Source organism: Vipera berus, assembly GCF_964194415.1.
Source record: "Vipera berus genome assembly, chromosome: 1".
NCBI lineage: Eukaryota > Metazoa > Chordata > Lepidosauria > Squamata > Viperidae > Vipera > Vipera berus.
The window spans coordinates 350585879-350605161 of NC_138202.1; the positions used below are offsets into that span (position 1 = coordinate 350585879).

The 19283-nt window shown below is 44.2% G+C and overlaps 1 protein-coding gene across 7 annotated transcripts in view; it reads right to left on the bottom strand.

The window, feature by feature from the left end:
* Positions 1 to 19283, bottom strand: part of SGSM2 (small G protein signaling modulator 2) — a 135320-nt gene that overhangs the window by 8265 nt on the left and 107772 nt on the right. For all 7 annotated transcript variants that reach the window (XM_081346576.1, XM_081346573.1, XM_081346575.1 and 4 more), the window contains 8 exons: positions 17991 to 18141; positions 15944 to 16008; positions 12813 to 12958; positions 10744 to 10872; positions 9072 to 9248; positions 4220 to 4624; positions 2830 to 2954; positions 2135 to 2217 (listed from right to left, as the gene is read on the bottom strand). In XM_081346576.1, the coding sequence (XP_081202702.1) occupies positions 2135 to 2217; positions 2830 to 2954; positions 4220 to 4624; positions 9072 to 9248; positions 10744 to 10872; positions 12813 to 12958; positions 15944 to 16008; positions 17991 to 18141 (1281 nt within the window). The remainder of the gene's footprint in view (positions 1 to 2134; positions 2218 to 2829; positions 2955 to 4219; positions 4625 to 9071; positions 9249 to 10743; positions 10873 to 12812; positions 12959 to 15943; positions 16009 to 17990; positions 18142 to 19283) is intronic.

Sequence of the window (19283 nt, forward strand, 5' to 3'; positions counted from 1 at the left end):
AAGTTAACGGCTGCAATGATTCACTTAACAACTGCAGCAAGGAAGGTTGTAAAATGGGGGGAAACCCAAATAACAAATGTCTCACTTAGCAACAGAAATTTTGGGCTCAATTGCAGTCGTAAGTGGAGGACTACCTGTATTGAAATTGGAAAGCAATAATAGCATGACCATCCCATGTTTCACAGCTTCCTTTTCGCTCAGACTCAAAATTAAATGCAATCATTTAAAGATCTCTGGGAGCCAACGCCAATGGATTCGGAAGGCTTCAGGTTGGTTGATCAGCCATTTCATTGCTCAACTAGCACTGATTATGTTACCTAGTTTGGTAATGAAATGGCCGCAAGAGCACCAGAGTTCAACCCTGAGCTACAAATGTTCTCTTTGATCAGATGAATGGATGTTAGAACGCTCAGTCAATCAATCAAAGCACGGCAACGCAAGCTACTTTCTTCTCAGATGAACTTGCAGAGGGAGGGGGGGATTTAAGAGAGAGCGATCCAGGAAGGGTCTGCCTGAGAGAAGTTGAACCCCAAGGAAAATCTCTAGTGATAGATTTCAGACTATCTATTTAGTACTGTATTAGGGTGATGTCTCCGCTTTTTAGGCCTTTGAACTATGGTGCTGGAGAAGACTCCTGCAAGTCCCTTGGACTGCAAGGCGATCAAACCGGTCAGTCCTAGAGGAGATCAACCCTGACTGCTCTTTAGAAGGCCAGATCCTGAAGTTGAAACTCAAATACTTTGGCCACCTAATGAGAAGGAAGGACTCACTGGAGTCTAATGCTGGGAAAGGTTGAGGCAAGAGAAGAAGGGGACGACAGAGAATGAGGTGGCTGGATGCAGTCACTGAAGCAGTAGACGTGAGCTTAAATGGACTCCAGAAGATGGTAGAGGACAGGAAGGCCTGGAGGAACGTTGTCCATGGGGTCGGATGGGTCAGACACGACTTCACAACTAACAACAACTGTATTAGAGTAGGCAGGGAGGTGTGACAGCCTACAGACAAATTGTAATATTAAGGCAGCCTGTTTACAACCCATTTTAAATTATTTAAGAAAAATTAAATCAATGGAATAGCTTGCCTCCCCGAGTTGTGAGAACTCCATCACTGGAAGTTTTCAAAAACAGACTGGACAACCATTTGTCCGGAATGGTATAAGGTCTCTTGCCTTGAGAGAGGGTTGGGCTAGAAGACCTCTGAGGTCCCTTCTAGCTCTATGATTGTATGTTCATCACCCATGATTCCATTCTTTCTTTCTCCCTCGTAATCGATATCATGTACCCACTGAGCATGCTCAGTCCTTCTGGGGCTCCTTTTAGAAGTGGGGAGGCTGACCCACATTTTCTGCCTCTGGTTTTTGTAAATGTACAGTTCTTCTGAGCCCAGGGATACACCTCCAGTGATTTCTGGATGTGTCAATGTATTGAGAAACAAGAAGGTTGTCTGTATATATGATATTATGGACAGACATAAAAACATAAGGGTGTATATATAGGCACTAAGGCAGTGGTGGCGAACCTATGGCACGCATGCCAGAGGTGGCACTCAGAGCCCTCTCTGTTGGCACGCGCACCACCGCCGCCAGCAGCAGGTCCATCACGCCACCACCACTACCCGGAGCAGGAGCCCTGCCCAGCACAAAGGAGGCAAAGCGGCCGAATAGCAAACTCGAACAGAGGTGGTAAAAGCAGAGGTCACCAACCACTGTCGATTGGTGGACTGGAAGAAAAGGGAGGGGGAAGCGTTTTACACGCATGCATGTGCGCACAGGGCTGTGAGCACACACACGCTGCAAAGGGGGTGGGTTTAGTGCCTGCGTGATACTCACTAGCCCTGCCCTGTTCTTCCACAGTGCAGCGTCTTGTATTTGCAGTTTGCAGTGCTGCGGCAGCCGTTTTTGCCCCTTGTAGCACAGTGGCCCATTTTTGTGCCCCCCAGGTTTTGCATGCCAGAGGAAGCACTCAGAGGCGCCTCCCTGCCCCCCCCCCCCGAGGGCACCACAATGCTGATGCGGCCCTGGCGCTTTGCGATAAATAAGTGGGTTTTGGGTTGTGGTTTGGGCACTCGGTCTCTAAAAGGTTCGCCATCACTGCAGGGTACACAAGCCAGAAAAAGCAACCACAGGGTTTCTTACCTTTGTCAAGTATAACCATGAGAGGAGCAAGGAGATCACACATTCCTTGAACGTAGCCTACTTCTAAGTGTTCCCAAACATAGCTGCAACAGCAAAAAGAGAACAAGTGTTTCTTCAATGCATTGTGGCTCACAAAAATATGGCTGGTCCTCCTTTTCTGGGCCATTAAAAGAACTCAGAATGTCATTTGCTCCAAAATGAATCAGGAAGACACTTTCTTTATGGGATTGCTCCACAGCGTGAAGCCTAATGGACTTTACGGAATTCACAAAATTAAACACAGTACAAGCAGCAAATACAATCATTAATTAAAATAGGAAAAGCCCCAACCCTATTTCCCCAAATTAGGCACTAAAATTAATGAGATTAAAAATTGCTTGGTACGGTACCATTAAGATCTACATAATTTATTTTAAAATGTGATGTTCAAGGCCTGCAATGAACAATAATATCACCCTAGAGAACATTCCCTGGATTCTAACCCAGATAACTGGATTTGCCCAGACCAGCCTTGGAAAACATAAGTCAACAAATTCTAGGGGATCAAAGCCACCCCAGATGTTCTACTGGGTAATCTCAAGATTTCCTGCTGCCGTATTGCACTGATTCCACATGACAAGGCTCAATTCTTCAAACATTGCCCTAAGATTTCCAGATGTTGCTGTCTTTGCACCTCTCTCTTAGGTTTAACTTACCTGCACATAATATTTCGAAGCTTCTCCAGATTCTCAGCAGTGAAATACCAATAATTTCTATCACACCTCTGAACATCTTTGTCAATTCTATGTAAGTTTAAGGCAACAGTGTCCAGCATTTCTATCTGGAAAATACAAAGACTTGTTATAAACCTGTTGCTAAACAAAGGACAGTATTGTCTGTTGTGTCTGATCTTTGCAGAATGACATGGTTTCAGATGGTCATTCATTTTAAAGCAATTTCTGCAGGTAAATTTGAAAAAGCAGAGTTGCCACCCTGTGCTTATTCCCATGATTTTTTTTGTTGCCATTTCAGCTTAATCAATATGCTAAGTTACAGTAAAGATAAAAATGAGTGGATTAATACCACGTTGATCATCTTGAGTTTTTTGCAGGAAAAAAATGAATAGGATGAAATATTTAGCAGGAACACTACATAGACAATCTGTTTTGTATCACAAAGGTTTTCAAAATAAAGCAGTCTAAATTCAGCATTTTAAAACCGTGGCAAACTGATTTTGATCTTGGATGTATACATTTTTTTAAAAGAGATCTGAATAAACCATGTTCTCGCTTTTTCCCCAGACACGAGCAACATCCATATTTGAAATAACACCAGCCTCATGATCCCCATCCTTCTTCTTTTAACGTGGTCTGTTATTTTATTTAAAAGATTTCTAAGACACCAGACAGCAAAAGAATTATGTCACAGTTTAAATGAGAAAAAAGGGCAGCAATTCCATGAAATGGATAAAAATGGGAAGTTGAAGAATAGTGGTGTTGGTTGCATTAATGGAGACCGGTTGTGGTGCCAAATTTTGTTTTCCTGTGTTTGGCTTTTATTGATTTTAATGTTCGGTTTTACGTGATTGTTGTGAGCCACCCAGAGTTGCATATTTTTAAGGTAAACGGTCATGCCAGCCTTTTAAAGAAATAAAAAACTCCCTTTTGATGATCCTGTAATCCCTTAATTTGGGATAGTTGGGGCAACTAGGTGGAGCTGAGTGTTTACAGGCCAGACACCCTTCCTGATGCCTATGCAGAGTTTGCAGCAGATATTTTTTTCTTTGCGCCCCAAGAGAAACATCTGCCGCTACCTAGCTTTGAACCCATCCTTCTGATTGGGAGGCAAGTGTCTTCGCCACTAGCCCACCAAGCCACTCAGCTTTTTCAATAAATAAATAACAAAAGCACAATTAAAACTAGGTGGCATCTCTGAGTGAATAAAAGTTGGGGAAGGAACTTGGATTCCTCACTGGGAAGGAAATTTCATGGATGCCATGCCCTCTGTCCATCCTTTGAACAGAGGATGTGAAATTCCAGTCCAAACGAATGTCATTAAGTGAGGACTGCCTGCGCATGCCTATGTCTGCCCTTGGCCCTTACCTACCGTATAAGCAGCAGAGCACACAGAGATGCTCTCTTCTGCAGCTGTTTTAGAGTCTGTTTGGGAACACAGCTGTTCCTCCATTGCACAACCCGAAGGAGCCAAGCCCTTGATTGGTGAAATGTGATCCAAATCCGGTCTCTGCAGCTCCGGGCCAGTAACCTCTTCGGTCCCATCCTCAAAGCAGATGCTCTGCCCATCATCAATGCTGGAGAGGATGCCTGAAGTGACTGAGTAATTCCGAGAAGAAGGGAGCCCAGAGTCAGGAGAGTCAAATTCTACCGACTGTTGTTGGTCAATGGCCACCACAACTGTTGGTGCATCTAGGCAAGCCCTGGTCAAAGACTGTTCTTCGTGGGCCTTCAGCTCTCTCTCTACGGAGTCCATTTCATCCACAGAAACGAACACCTGCGAAGAGCAATAGGTCAGTCAGGGAAAAAGAAGACAAGGAAGATTAACAGCAATGGCATTTAGATTTATATAGGCAGACCTCAGCTTACAACAGTTTAAAGTTTAAAGTTTATTATATTTGTATACCGCCCTTCTCCCGAAGGACTCAGGGCGGTGAACAGGGCATATATAAAAATACAAAATACAAAAATTAAAAAGAGAATTAAATATGAGTCCGTACTAAAAACAGTAGAAAAATGTAAAAAATTCCCAATAAAAAAACCCCAACGCATCCCCCATGAGGCCAGGCTGGCTTGTTCGAATAGGTAGGTCTTCAAGTCGCGTCGGAAGGAGCGAAGGTCAGGTGCCATCCGGAGCTCAACCGGCAGCTGATTCCATAAAGCCGGGGCGCCCACAGAGAAGGCCCTCCCCCTGGGGGCCACCAGCCGACATTCTTTGACCGGTGGCACCCTGAGGAGGCCCTCTCTGTGGGAACGCACAGGGCGGAGGGAAGTTGACGCCGGCAGCAGGTGATCCCCGAGTGACTGTTTGAAAATTACCACGGCACTGGAAAAAGTGACTTATGGCTGTTTTTCACACTTATGGCCATTGCAGCATCCCCATGGACACTTGATCAAAATTCAGATCCTTGGCAACTGATTCACATTTATGACGGTTGCTGTTTCCTCTGTGTGTGTGTGTGTGTGTGTGTGTGTGTGTGTGCGCGCGCGCGATGTGATCACCTTTTGTAACATTCTGACAAGCAAAGTCAATGGGTAAGCCAGATTCACTTAATAACCATGTTACCAATTTAACAACTGCAGTGTTTCACTTATCAGCTGTGGCAAGAAAGGTTGCAAAATGGAGCAAAAATGTAACAAATGTTACGTAACAAATGTTCACTTAGCAACAAAAAGTTTGGGCCCAATTGTGGTTGTAAGTCGAGGACTATCTGTATAGTGCTCCACAGTGCTTTACAGCCCCCTTTAAGCGGTTTATAGAGTCATCATATTGCCCCTAACAATCTGGGTCCTCATTTTACTGACCTTAGAAGGATGGAAGGCTGAGAGCATCTTGAGCTGATCAGGATCGAACTGCTGGCAGTGAGCAGAGTCAACCTGCAATACTGCATTCTAACTACTGTGCCACCAGGGCTCTTAATTAATGTAAGAAAAGAGTAATAGGCTCTGTCTTCTCACAACACTGCTGACCATACTTAGTGAATTAACTCGCCTTCTGGTCCTTGCTATAACCTGAACCATAAAGCATCAAATTTGCATGTCAGTCTGAGCCACAAAATAATGACCAAGCTTCAAACTAATCTTTCCATGTTGGGTGAACTCAGCTCTTGGGTCTGTAACAAGCTGATTTGGTTAAATGTAAGGTGCAAACACACCCGGAGAATTGAAGGAATAACAGAGTAACAGAGTTGGAGGGGACCTTGGAGGTTTTCAACCCCGTGCTCAAGCAGCCAACCCTGCACCATGTCAGATTAACTGGTTGTCCAATCTCTTCTTAAAAACCTCCAGTGATGAAACACCCACAACTTCTGGAGGCAAGCCTTTGAAGTCATGAATGCACTTTCCATGCAGGGTGGAAACCCTATTAAACTTCCAAGTATGATCTATTTAGCTTCTGCTTAAAGACCTCTCATCTCTGGTTATAAGTTGAGGATGATCTGTAGCTGGAAAAAGTCTTACCTGACTCCTGCTGGTTTTTTGCCAGAGACAAGAGGGAACCTGGTGCGCCAGTTGCGACCCTACCTGGACCGAGATGCCCTACGCACAGTCACTCATGCGCTCGTGACCTCCCGTTTAGACTACTGCAACGCTCTCTACATGGGGCTGCCCTTGAGGACCACTCGTAGGCTTCAGCTGGTGCAGAATGCAGCCGTGCGAGTTGTGATGGGGGTTTCCCGATACTCCCATGTAACACCTCTACTCCGCGAGCTGCATTGGCTTCCGGTTGCCCTCCGGGTGAGATTCAAGGTGCTGGTGATGACCTATAAAGCCCTAAATGGCGAGGGTCCGGGATATCTGAGGGAACACCTGCTGCCAGCATCAAGTTCCCTTCATCCAGTGCGCTCCCACGGGGAGGGTCTTCTCAGGGTGCCGCTGGTAAGATTGCTAGCGGATAACACCCAGGGGGAGGGCCTTCTCAGTGGGTGCGCCTGCCCTCTGGAACCAGCTGCCCGTGGAGCTGAGGACTGCCCCCGACCTCCGTTCATTCCGCCGGGACCTGAAGACCTGGCTCTTCGAGCTCTCTGGCCCAGGCTGAGAATTTTAATTCTAATTTTAATTGGGTTTTTTTACTTTTTCAGGGACTGTTATAATCTTTTTAATTGTTTTTAATTTTTGTATTTCTTGTTTTAATTACCCTGTTAACCACCCTGAGTCCTTCGGGAAAGGGCGGTATACAAATCCAATAAAATAAAATAAAATAAATAAATAAACCTCCATCCCCCAAACTGCCTAACAGAAAGACAGCATGGTCAATGACAGAGGTGGGAAATTAATTGTCCCTAGAGGCCACATGAAAAACTGGGACTGTTGTGGAGGGCCAAACCAACAGAGTTGTAAAGATGCATAGGAATGCATGCAGGCACCTGGGTAAACTGAAAAAAAAAATAGCAGTCCCCTTCAAAATAAAAGAATCCATGGGAGCCAGAAAGAGACAGCTAAAGGGCTGGATACCGTCTAAGGGCCACGAAATGCCCAAGTCACAAAAAGTTGCATGGCTGTTAGAGGGGAATGAAGGGAAAACCAAGTAGTTTGAAGGAGAATACAGCTGGAGTTCTGAACGAAATAGAACCAAGTTTATTTTGGGCAGGGCTCTTTATTTCACTCCTTCTAAAAGCAAATGCAGGTGGCAACTGCCAATGAAATTATAGCCCCAAAAGGGGCTTATGGGAGTTAAAGGGGTTTATGGGATCTAAAGAGACTTATGGGATCTAAAAAGGAAGTAACAGCACAGCTGAAAGAATCCTAAGATTTACAATATAGAGAAAGATAATTACAATCCTCCCCATGGAATCCAATAAACCTCGAGCACACTCAGAACATAAAAGGACACCGGGAAAAACACAAAGCGGATCAATACAGCTAAATCAAAAATGGAATAGCTAGCTGGATATATTTTTTTCAAGGAAAAACACGATGCTATAACATTTGTTTGCAGCTTTTACTTTTGGATATCGGCTGTTAGGAGACCAAAGAACAAGGGAAAAATTGCCCTTGTATGTTCTCTTTAGAAGAACAGGTAGACCTTGATGTACGACTACCATGTTTCCCCGAAAATAAGGCCCAACCAGGAAATAAGCCCTAGCGTGATTTTCCAGGACACTTATAATATAAGCCCCACCCCCAAAATAAGCCCCAGTTAAGATTGTCAGCTAGACGGATACATTTAGTACCGTATTTCCCAGAATATAAGCCTTAACCAGAAAATAAACCCTAATGCGTTTTGGGGAGCAAAAATTAATATAAGACCCGGTCTTATTTTTGGGGCAACACGGTACAATTGGCACCAGAATTTCCATGGCTAATCAAGACGGTTGTTAAAGTGAGTCGTGGCTGGTTTTTATGACTTTTTTTTACCACAGTTGTTAAGCAAACTGCTGCAGTTCCCTCACTGACTTTGTCAGAAGCTATGGCTGGGAAGGTTGCAAATGGTGATCTCATGACCCCAGAACACCACAACCATTGTAAATACGTGCTGGTTGCCAAGCCCCAAATGTTGATGTTGCTGTGATGGTTATACAGGTAGTTCTCGACTTACAACAGTTCATTGAGTGGCTGCTCAAAGTTACAACGGCACTGAAAAAAGTGACTTATGACCGTTTTCCATAGTTACAGCTGTTGCAGCATCCCCATGGCCTTGGGATCAAAGTTTAGATGCTTGGAAACTGACTCATATTTATGACGGTTGCGGTATCATGCGGTCATGTGATAATCTTTCACAACCTTTTGGCAAGCAAAGTCAATGGGAAGCCAGATTCACTTAACAACGGCGGCTAAAGAAGGCCATAAAGTAAGTTGAAACTCACTTAACAAATGTCTCATTTAGCAACAGAAATTTTGGGCTCAATTGTGGTCATACGCCGAGGACTATCTGTAAATGTAAGACACTTTTTTCAGTGCCGTTTTAAGCTTGAACGGTCACTAAACAAATGGTTGTACATCAGGGACTACTTGTATCTGCTTGGTAATCCTAAGATATGAAAATATGGAAGGAAATGAGAGCTCCTCGGTCTTTGCTTTGCAGATGTTCATATGACAGAGTGAGATGTGACCTCACTGATGGACCCAGCCCATCATCTTACATCACAGGTGGAGAACGATGGCCCTTTTATGACTTCTGGACTTCAACTCCCAGAATCCCTGAGCCAGCATGGCTGGCTCAGGAATTCTGGAAGTTGAAGTCCACAAGTCATAAAAGGGCCATTGTTTTCCTTCCTCAGTCTTACATCATTGCTGATGGTGGAGTCCCTGTGGATCAGCTTTTGCACGTGACTATCTATGCTGCTCCCGGAGGAAAACTTAATGGCCGTCTGAGATTCTTTCTCCCGAAGCTTCACCACCACCTCGCAGGCTTTCCACTCACTCATCACCTTCTGGTACCGGCGTACAATGTCCTCGTCCACCTTAGGAAGGAAGAGAAGAATTTAATTCAGGCTAGCAACTCCACAGAAACATAAGCAATGATACTGTCGAGCTCCAGGGAAATCAGGAGATCAAGGCAGTTCAAGCGGGTATAAAGATTTACTGTAAGCTTAAACTGAACCTGAACTACTGACGGTCAAAGCAATTCGGCAGTAGATAAGGAATTCATGATGGACTGGACTTAGATCTCTTGTGGGCATGAAGAGACTCATGACTAACGACGCATTTGAGCTCTCCCTCGGGCTTAGCTTGGTCCTCTCTTACGAGGTACAATCTGTGACAGGCTCGCTTGACCCTAAACTGAAGCCCTGCAGGTCACATCTGACCTTGCTGGGTGTGTTTTGTTTTTTTGTTTTTTTTTAATCCCATTTATATCCCGCCCTTCTCCGAAGACTCAGGGCGGCTTACAATTTAAGCACAAACCAATGTGCTTAGCAATAGCCTTCATTCTATGTATATGCCTGCTTATTAGGGCTTTCGGCCCCCCGCCAAGCGGCATTATTACAAAGTCAGCTTATTGCCCCCAACAATCTGGGTCCTCATTTTACCTACCTTGGAAGGATGGAAGGCTGAGTCAACCTTGAGCCTGGTGGGATGCAGTGGCGTAGCGTGGGGGGTGCAGGGGGGGCCGGCCGCACCGGGCGCAACATCTGGGGGGGCGCGCTCGCACTGAGCTGCTCAGGGAGCCCCAAGGGCTGCACAGAGTCGGCTTGGCTCCGCTCTCGAGCTGCTCTTTCTTGCAAAGCGAAACGAGTCCGGCAGGTGAGATGGGCGGCCACATAAACTGAATAAAATAAATAGAAGCGCCCAACTCTCCGCCCAGGCTCAGGCCAACCGCAAGCGCCCCGCAGGCGCCCCGGCAGGCTTGGCCGAGCGAAGATGGACCCGCCGGCCGGCTGGCCTAGCTTCATGCGCATGCGTGGCTTTATTTAGCGGGGCTCACGTGCGAGCTTGAATGCAGCGGCTCTTGCAGGTCGGAGCCCCGCCCAGCCGCCCTCGAGAGGGACCCGGAAGCATCCCGCATGCGCGCGACTCTTCTTGGAAAGTCTACGCCGCTGCGGGGCGCGTCCTTTCGGCAGTGCCATGACGTCACCGGGTTAGGGGGCACAAATTGCCCCGGGTGCTGACAACCCACGCTACGCCACTGGTGGGATGCGAACCTGCACTAATTGCAGGCAGCTGGTGTTACTTAAGGAGGCATTAGCCCACTGCTCCACCAAGGCTCTTTTCTAGTTCTCAAGATGAAAAGTCCATTTGTTTTGCTTTGCAAAGCTCTTTGCTTTGCTTTGTTTCAACTGTGAATGGTTTTTCAGAGATATTGGAGAAGTCTTTCCCATCCTCCACTATTTTGTCCTTTTAACCAGAAATGCTGGAAGTGAAACTAGGATCTCTCTGTATATATTACCGAGTCTCCCAATAAATTGAATTCTCATCTTCTAGAATCTGTCTTGGAAATACTGAAGAGAAATTAAGTACCAGTTCCATTTCCTTCTTGCTCATGCCAAACTTGTAGTGTCCCAGCAAGAACGGCCACACCTCCTTCCGAATTTCATGTTGCACCCCACCGTAGTAGACCCGTCTGAGCAGCTCCAATTCCTTGTAATTCTAATAGGAAAGGCAGTGAGAGTGAAATTGAGAGAGAGAAATTATAGGACATTTAGCAAACACCTACTAATTCAAAAGTGGAAAATCTTTCCTTTCTTATAGCTAAAGACAACTAATTCATTATGGTAAAGACAGCTATTTGCTTAGATGGAATGGGTTGTAAAATTAGGATTTGATCAAAACCAAAAATCTACAACCATTTTGGTCTAGTGGTTAAGGCACCTAGCTAGAAATCAGGAGACTGTGAGTTTTAGTCTCACCTTAAACATGAAAGCCACCTAGGTGACTTGGGCCAGTCACCAGGTGACTGTGAGTTCTAGCCCCACCTTAGGCATGAAAATCAGCTGGGTGACTTTGGGCCAGTCATTCTGTCTCAGCCCAACCCACCTCACAGGGCTGCTGCTGTGGGTAAAATAGGAGGAGGAAGGAGCATTAGTTATACTTGCCTTCTTGTTACTTATAAAGTAATAAAAATAGGATAAAAATATAATAAATAAGTAAGTAACATAATACTGGGAGACATTTCTATTTGATACCCAGGCTAGCCAGTCAAACCATCATCCATTTCCCCCCCCTCCTAGTGCTTAAAATTAATTCTATGCGCAGGGAGTAAGTCCCTCTCATCAAGAAGCTGACGAGTCCCCTCTTATGCATGAATTGTTCCATTTAAGGCAAGGGTCCCCAACACCTGTGGGTCGCAGACCACCATCGGTCCGCAGCCTATACCCAACTGGGGCGCATGAGTGTCCGGCTAGTGTGCATGCGCACACAGCCCTACTCGCAGGAGCATTGCAGGGGCTCGCAGCCCCACTCAGGCAAGCGTTGCAGGTGCTCGGGGCCCCATTTGTGTGAGTGTCATGGGCGCTCGCAGCCCCATTCACACGAGCAATGAGTACTTGCACGTGTGCATGCACAGCTGCCCCTCCCACAAAACCATCCCCTCTTTCCCCCTTCCCCCCCCACTCCAGGCAGCCAACTCAGAAAGGTCGGGAAACTCTGATTTAGGGTCAAGGAAAGGAGAACAAATTTGCAATCCATAACAGATTTATTCCTGAAATATAATGTGGAGAATGACTCCTCTTAAGAATATAAGGAAATCCAGCTGGATCAAAGAAAGCTATATCCAATGTAGCACACACAATGGTCAGCCGATGTCTCTAAAAGCACACATCCTTTATTTATTTAAAATTGCTGATCACCCAACTCCAAAGACCTCTGGGATCCTCTGCTGTGTTGCTCTCCCCACAAACATTGTACCGTGTTCAGAGATACAGTGCCAGGGAAGATGCAACTTTTATTTTGAGCCATTACGTAGAACAGCAGCTATCATAAATGCAAGCCAGTTGCCAAGCATCCAGATCACAATCATTTGACCGTGGGGATACTGCAAGGATTGCAAGCGCAGGAGAGTCATTAATTATTTAGAAATGATGGAAAATATTTATAGCTCAGGTGGTAGATGTTGGTGGTAGTTTGTTCTCTGAGCTTCTTGTTCACTTTCTGAGCGTTTCATCACCAGGCTAGGTAACATCATCCACCGAACTGCAACTAGCCTGATGATGAAACATTCGGAAACTGAACAACAAGCTCAGAGAACAAACTACCATCAACATTAGCTACTGCTAAGCTTGTAAGCCGCCCTGAGTCTTCGGAGAAGGGCGGGATATAAATGGAATTAAAATAAAAAAAATAAAAAATAAAAAATTATGTTTTTTCAGCACCTTCGTAACTTCGAAGAGTCTCTAAACTGGGAGTTCTTCAGACTTGGCCCTTTTATGACTTGTGGACTTCAACTCCCAGAATTCCTCAGCCAGGCACGCTGGCTGAGGAATTCTGGGAGTTGAAGTCCACAAGTCATAAAAGGGCCAAGTTTGAAGACCCCTGCTCTAAACGAATAATCACAGTCAAGGGCTATCTATATTTAATTTACACAGTCTTGCCTTCTTATCCTTCTGGTACTTGCTCCAGACCTCTTTGGTCAGCCCCTCTGCAGCACTTGTGGGTTTATCTGGTGGGATGATGGAATGGTTCACCAAGGCAGACAAGTGAGTCCGGACAGTGGACAGGTGACGGCAGTAAGCGAGCCCTGTCAGGAGCAGGCAACAGACACATTTAACAGGTCTGGCACTTATTGTTCAAACCAAGAGAGTATTATGGTGTTTTTGTGACTTACTGACCAACAGGAGGCTGTATATGTGCAGTTCTCGACTTACGACCACACTGAGGGCCAGAACCTCCTTTGCTAAGTGAGGCGGTTGTTAAGGAAGTTGGGCAACCTTTTGGTTGGGGTCATTAAACAAGTCACATGATCATTAATGAACCAGTTGTTTGTTAAGGCAATCCAGCTTCTCCCAATGTCTCGGAAGCCAACTGGAAAAGTCACAAATGGCAATCGCATAATCTTGGGACATTGCAACCATCATAAATACATGCACGTTGCCAAAAATCCAAATTTTGACCATGTCATCGTTAGGGACGCTGTGACAATCATAGCAGTAGCACTTAGACTTATATACTGCTTCATTGTGTTTTTATAGCACTCTCTAAGTGGCTTACAGAGTCAGCACATTGCCCCCAACAATCTGGGTCCTGATTTTACTATTCTCAGACGGACGGAAGGCTGAGTCAATTTTGAGCTGGTCCAGATCGAACTCTCGGCAGTGGGCAGAGTCAGCCTGCAAAGCTGCATTCTAACCACTGCGCCACCACAGCTCCTTAGTAGAGGACCGGTTGGAAGCCACTTTTTTTCAGCACGGTTGTAACTTCAACAGTCTCTACATGAATGGTCATAAATTGAGGACTATTTGTATGTCCAACTTGATCTAACTGAAATTCATTAGATGCCCTTAGCCATTGTCATCAAATTTATATCTTATACAGTCCAACTTGTTTCCCAGGAATTGCTCTGAGACAACAGCACTTTGTCGACTGTTTTACAGCACACTCCACTTTATTAGTGGACTGGCTGTCAGCAAGCTTGTAAAACGTAATAAACGAACTTGGCTTAAAATAGCAGAATTTTGGTGGAAGGGAGATTTCCAGGGTTGGGATTACAGCATAGAATTTTGATTATTCTCAAGCTGCAAATTTTGGTTATCATATAAATAAGGGCATAGGGTTAAAAATGTAGGAAACTGATATAAATTTACACTGTGTCAAACTTTACAAGATAAGTTTTATAAAATGATGTACAGTTGATATACGACATCAGTTAAATTGTCACAAAATAGATAAAAGAAATAACAAGTCAGTCTTGGAAGCGTGAAAAAGAGGTAAAACTTTTATCCTGCATGGTGGATTTCTGAAAAAACAAAGAAATTTTGGGTGTAAACTCGCACAATGAAACTGGATTTTTTTATTGGCTTTTATGATTGATGAACTGGAAAAGATATATGGGAAATTAATATTGTGGTAACTGCTGCATGATTATTCCACACACAAAGATAAAAGAATGTGGAAATACCCACCGTAGAAAATTGGATTATAAAACTGATAGAACTCACAGTAAAGGCAAAGCGGATCATTTTAGTCAAGGTAGCAATATAAAGACTTTTTTTTAAAAAAAAAAAGACTGGAAGTCTTATATAGACTTTTTGTTGAAAGAAGAAAAGACTGAATTGATGATTCATGACTTCGGGGATTAAAAAGAATCAAAGAGGAAGGGGAAAGAATAAGATGACGATTACTCAATAAAAAAAGGGCAGCAACCACGATTCTTTTCTTTCTATCTTGTTCTTATTTTCTATTTTTTTTCCCTTAATCTTTTAATTTTGTATACTTTTATTCTATTGAAATATTCTGGTTTTTTTTAAAAAAATGTCCTGATCATTCCCAATATGAAGATTATTTCCTATGGCTATAGACCAGGAAGATTTTTATTGAAATCCTAATCAAAACAATTCTCTCAAATATCAGAAAGTTGACCAAGTTCAAAGCCATCATCTTCTCAAAGGCAGACTCCCCTCTTAAGCATAACTGCTATAAAAAAGCACACAAAATGGCTGTCAACTATGTGGCCTACAGTTCTGCTTTTGCCCAGTCTGGTGCCATTCAGATGCAATTGAAGGCCAATAAATACATAGTCATTTAGGTAAAAAAATCCCATGCCTTTGGGCCTGTTCAGAGTTGCACCTTTTGCAACCTGGCCACCCAGCAGTAACGCTGGCTGGGCTGATGAAAGCTGCAGTGTTATTTGAAGGACCATCTTTTCCCAGTAAGATTTACTTGACCTCCCAGAGTGAGGAGATACTGTATGTTACAGGTCCACTTTCTTAAGGAGGGTCATCTAATGGGACCAAGAAGAAGGACCTCCTCCATAGTGGCTCCCTTTCTGTGGAACATTGCCCCTGTGGAGATAAGATGGATGACACTCTTTTGAAGGCCTGAAGACATGGTTCTGCCAATGGACGTGGGGACCCCAGGATGATACAGAGAGAGTGGTTGGTTTGAGGGTGGAGGCTTATTGGGTTTTGTATTTGAGCTTTTACTTCTTAAGCTACCCACAGTCACTGTGAGTGAATCGGGCGGCCATATACATTTTCTTCATAAATAAAAGTGCCGTACCCAAATACAGTGGTCTCCATGTGAGGGAAGGGAAGGCTCAAAATTAGCAAGATGGTGGACAGAGCACTGAGATACAAAACGTTGCCTATTTTCCATGTGTGTGTGATGTCAACACACATAATAAAAAGGATGGGGTTGGTCTTGAGTTCCTGTCAGATGCAAGCAACTCAGATCCTCACATGTATGGTTCAAGCCAACCACTTTATTATATTCAGCCTATTGTACAGGAATCTCTGCAGAGTGCCGACCTTTGCCTGGGAACAGATAGATAAGGTTCTATGGCACTTAAGGGATATCAGTTCTGGATCACTTGCGGCTACACAAGGATTCAAGGCTAATTCTGCCCTTGAGGCTCCCCCAACACTTGAGGCATTTCTCGACCTCTGCTCTATCCACCAACTTCCTCATTTTGAGCCCTTCTATGGATGTTTTTGCCTGGATGGCACCAGGTGTGGTGGGCAGTTAGTTTGATGCCCAGCTGGGATCCAGCCTCACAGATAGAACTTACATCCATAGAAGGCTCTGGAAACAATCTGCCTCTTCATACTTTCACACAACAGTTTTAGAGGGGTCCTGTTAGGAAAAAAAGCAACAATCAGAATACACGCGTCAAACATGTTTATTCTACCACCAGCAACTGTCTTTGCCACTCATTTTTTCTCCATCTCCCTAAAGGTGCTTAAAGGTGTTGTAATAAGGATTATTTTGCACTGTTTTCACAACAGTTCAACAAGCAGAGATGGGTTAATCACCTCACAGTTTAATTACAAATGAGAATTTCTTAGTCCATTTGAATCTAGGGTCTGCTACTGTTAGCCTGACATTTTAGCCACTAGTTCTCATTGTCCTCTCCACGGGTCATGTACCCATCATACACCTAACCAAAGAAAAGACCTAGAATTAAAGTTAGAAGGATCAATTAGGCCATGGAGTCCAACCCTGTTTAGTGCACACATCCACATTAAAGCATCTCCTGCAAAGGACTGTTTAACTTCCACTTGAATACATCTAATGAAAGACATCTCCCCACCCCACCATGCCTCCATGATTTTGAATCACTGTATGCACTATCAAACTACTTCCACTCTTAGGACACATGATATTGCTGACATTCAGTTGATTGTCAGCAATTATTTTAAGGTCTTTGAATTAAATTAAAGCAAGTGTAGCTTTCACCCTGGTTTTAAAAAAGGAAAACCTCCTTTGAGTTGAGGACATTTCTTAGCAAGCATGCTCAGCAACAATCCAAAACTGAGTTGTCATTTCCAGAAAGTAATTCAATTTCCTAGCTTGCTATTGCCCTGGTGCTATCACATGCAAGAATTAACCAGACTTAACCCTCCTTAGTTTCTCAGCTTAGACCATGGGTGTTAAACTCGATCGTGTCACATGATGTATCACAACATTTTTTACCTTTGTGGAGCCAGGGTGGGTGTGGCCTGTGCATGACGCATCCAGCCTGTGGGCTGCCTGGCTTAGACCAATGTTTCTCAATCTCAGCCCCTTTAAGATGTGTGGACTTCAACTTCCAGAATTCCATAGCCAGGATGCTAAGATGTATGGACTTCAATTCCCAGAATTCCCCAGCTAGCATGCTGGTTGAAGATTTCTGGGAGTTAAAGTCCACACATCTTAAAGGGGCTAAGATTAAGAAACACTGGCTTAGACAATGTCACTTGCAGAAGGCCAGATTTTAAGAAGTCACTCAAACCAATCACATGTGCACGCACACGTGCGCGCAAGCACACACACACACAAACACACCAAATTGGAACATTCAATTTTAAAATACGATAATAAAGAGCGCCAGTTTGGTGCAGTGGTTAAGGTGCTGGCCTAGAAACCAAGAGACTGTGAGTTCTAGACCCACTTTAGGATGAAAACCAGCTGGGTGGCTTTGGGCCACTCTCTCGCTCAACCCAACCCACCTGACTGGGATGTTGTTGTGGAGAAAATAGGAGGAGGAAATAGTATTATATATGTTCACCATCTCAAGTTATTTATGAAAATCATAAAGGTGGGGGGATAAAAATCATCAATTAAATAAACAATGAATAAAAGCCCTAACGAAAGGGACGCAGTGGCTCAGTGGGTTAGGACGCTGAGCTTGTCAATCAGATGGTCGGCAGTTTGGCGGGTCGAATCCCGAGTGCCGCGTAGCAGAGTGAGCGCCTGTTACTCGTCCCAGCTTCTGCCAACCTAGCAGTTCGAAAGCATGTAAAAATGCAAGTAGAAAAATAGGGACCACTCCGGTGGGAAGGTAACAGCGTTCCGTGCACCTTTGGCGTCTAGTCATGCCGGCCACATGACCACAGAGACGTCCTCGGACAAGCGCTGGCTCTTTGGCTTTGAAACGGAGATGAGCACCGGCCCCTAGAGTTGGAAACGACTAGCACGCATGTGCGGGGGAACCTTTACCTTTACCTTAAAAGCCCTAATAATCTTCTTGATCTCAGCGAGTGGCTGTAGCTACTTTTCCTCCGTCAAGAATGCCTCAGAATTTTTCAACGTTCATTCATGGGGCTTGAAAAGAGATTCTAAAGAGTTTACTTCACCTGTCATGGATACAAGTGCAGCAGCTGGGCAGGTTGTATGGAGAGCCACCCGTGGAGCATGAGAGACATAAGGAACCTTGACTGTAGTGGTCCAGTTGCCATGAAAAGAGGCCAGCACCATATCCTTGCATCTCAGTGATGTCATTAATATCTAAGAAAAGAGAAGGGAAAAGAAGGGCAAAGATTAAATCTTGCACAAAATTTCTTGTTTTTTTTTTCTTGGACTGGAGCAGATCATGCTTTGTTGAGCTACAGTGTGGACAAGAAAGAAAAGGACATACAGTGCAAAATTTTCCAACACATGTTCCCCATATTTTCCATATACAATGATATTTATTTATTACATTTCTACACAGCCCATTTCGCTAAAGTAGATTTGTTGCGAAATATTACTTTGTTTAAAAAGCCCCAAATTTCTTAACCCCAAAGATACTTTTCCAAAAGGGAATTGGACTTCCTTGATTGTTTCCTTGAAGACATTTCGCTTCTCATCCAAGAAGCTTCTTCAGTTCTGAAGACGCGTCTTGGATGAGAAGCGAAAGGTCTTCAAGGAAAAACAAAGAAAGTCCAGTTGCCTCTTGAAAAAGCATCTTTGGGACAATCATAACCTAGATGACTGAGAATCTCCATAGATTGGATTTCTTAACTTTTTTTTTAATGAAAGAAAACTAGACAAAACCCAGTTTATGCTTTTTGCATAAATGCCTGGCCTTCAGCTCATCCACAATGTCTGTTAATGCAAACAGTTCAGCCTGAAAGGCCAGCTAATCAAAACCATGCAAGCAAATGTTTTTGCCCTGTTTTTACAGCAGCACATTCAAAACTGTGGCGGAACAGAATATAATAAAAAAGGGGGAAACGGCAACATGCCAAGCATGCATTCCTGTAGCTAATACTGGAGCTTAATTTTGGGAGCAATGGTGAGATGTTAGGGAAAGAGGGATAGGGTAACAGAGTCAGTTGTTGTCAGGTTGTTCGTAGCAAAAGAGAGGAGCAGGAAAGGGGCCACTGTTGTTAGTGTGATCAAAAACGCTTAACAAAAATAAGATCAAGCTGTAAAAGCTAATCAGGGCCATGAAAGAGAACAGAAACAAAAGCAAGCAAACAACCAAGTGCTCTTCACCTTTAATTCTTCAGGAACGAGCTGAACAAGCCAGTATTTATGGCAACATCTACAGTCAATCATAAAGGGGTGGGAGAGTTCCCTCCCCTCCCACTTTTCTCTTCCATTGGTAAGAAAAGATCTTGGAATTATTGCTGTTACTAAGAAAAGAATAAACAGTGTCCTTTTAA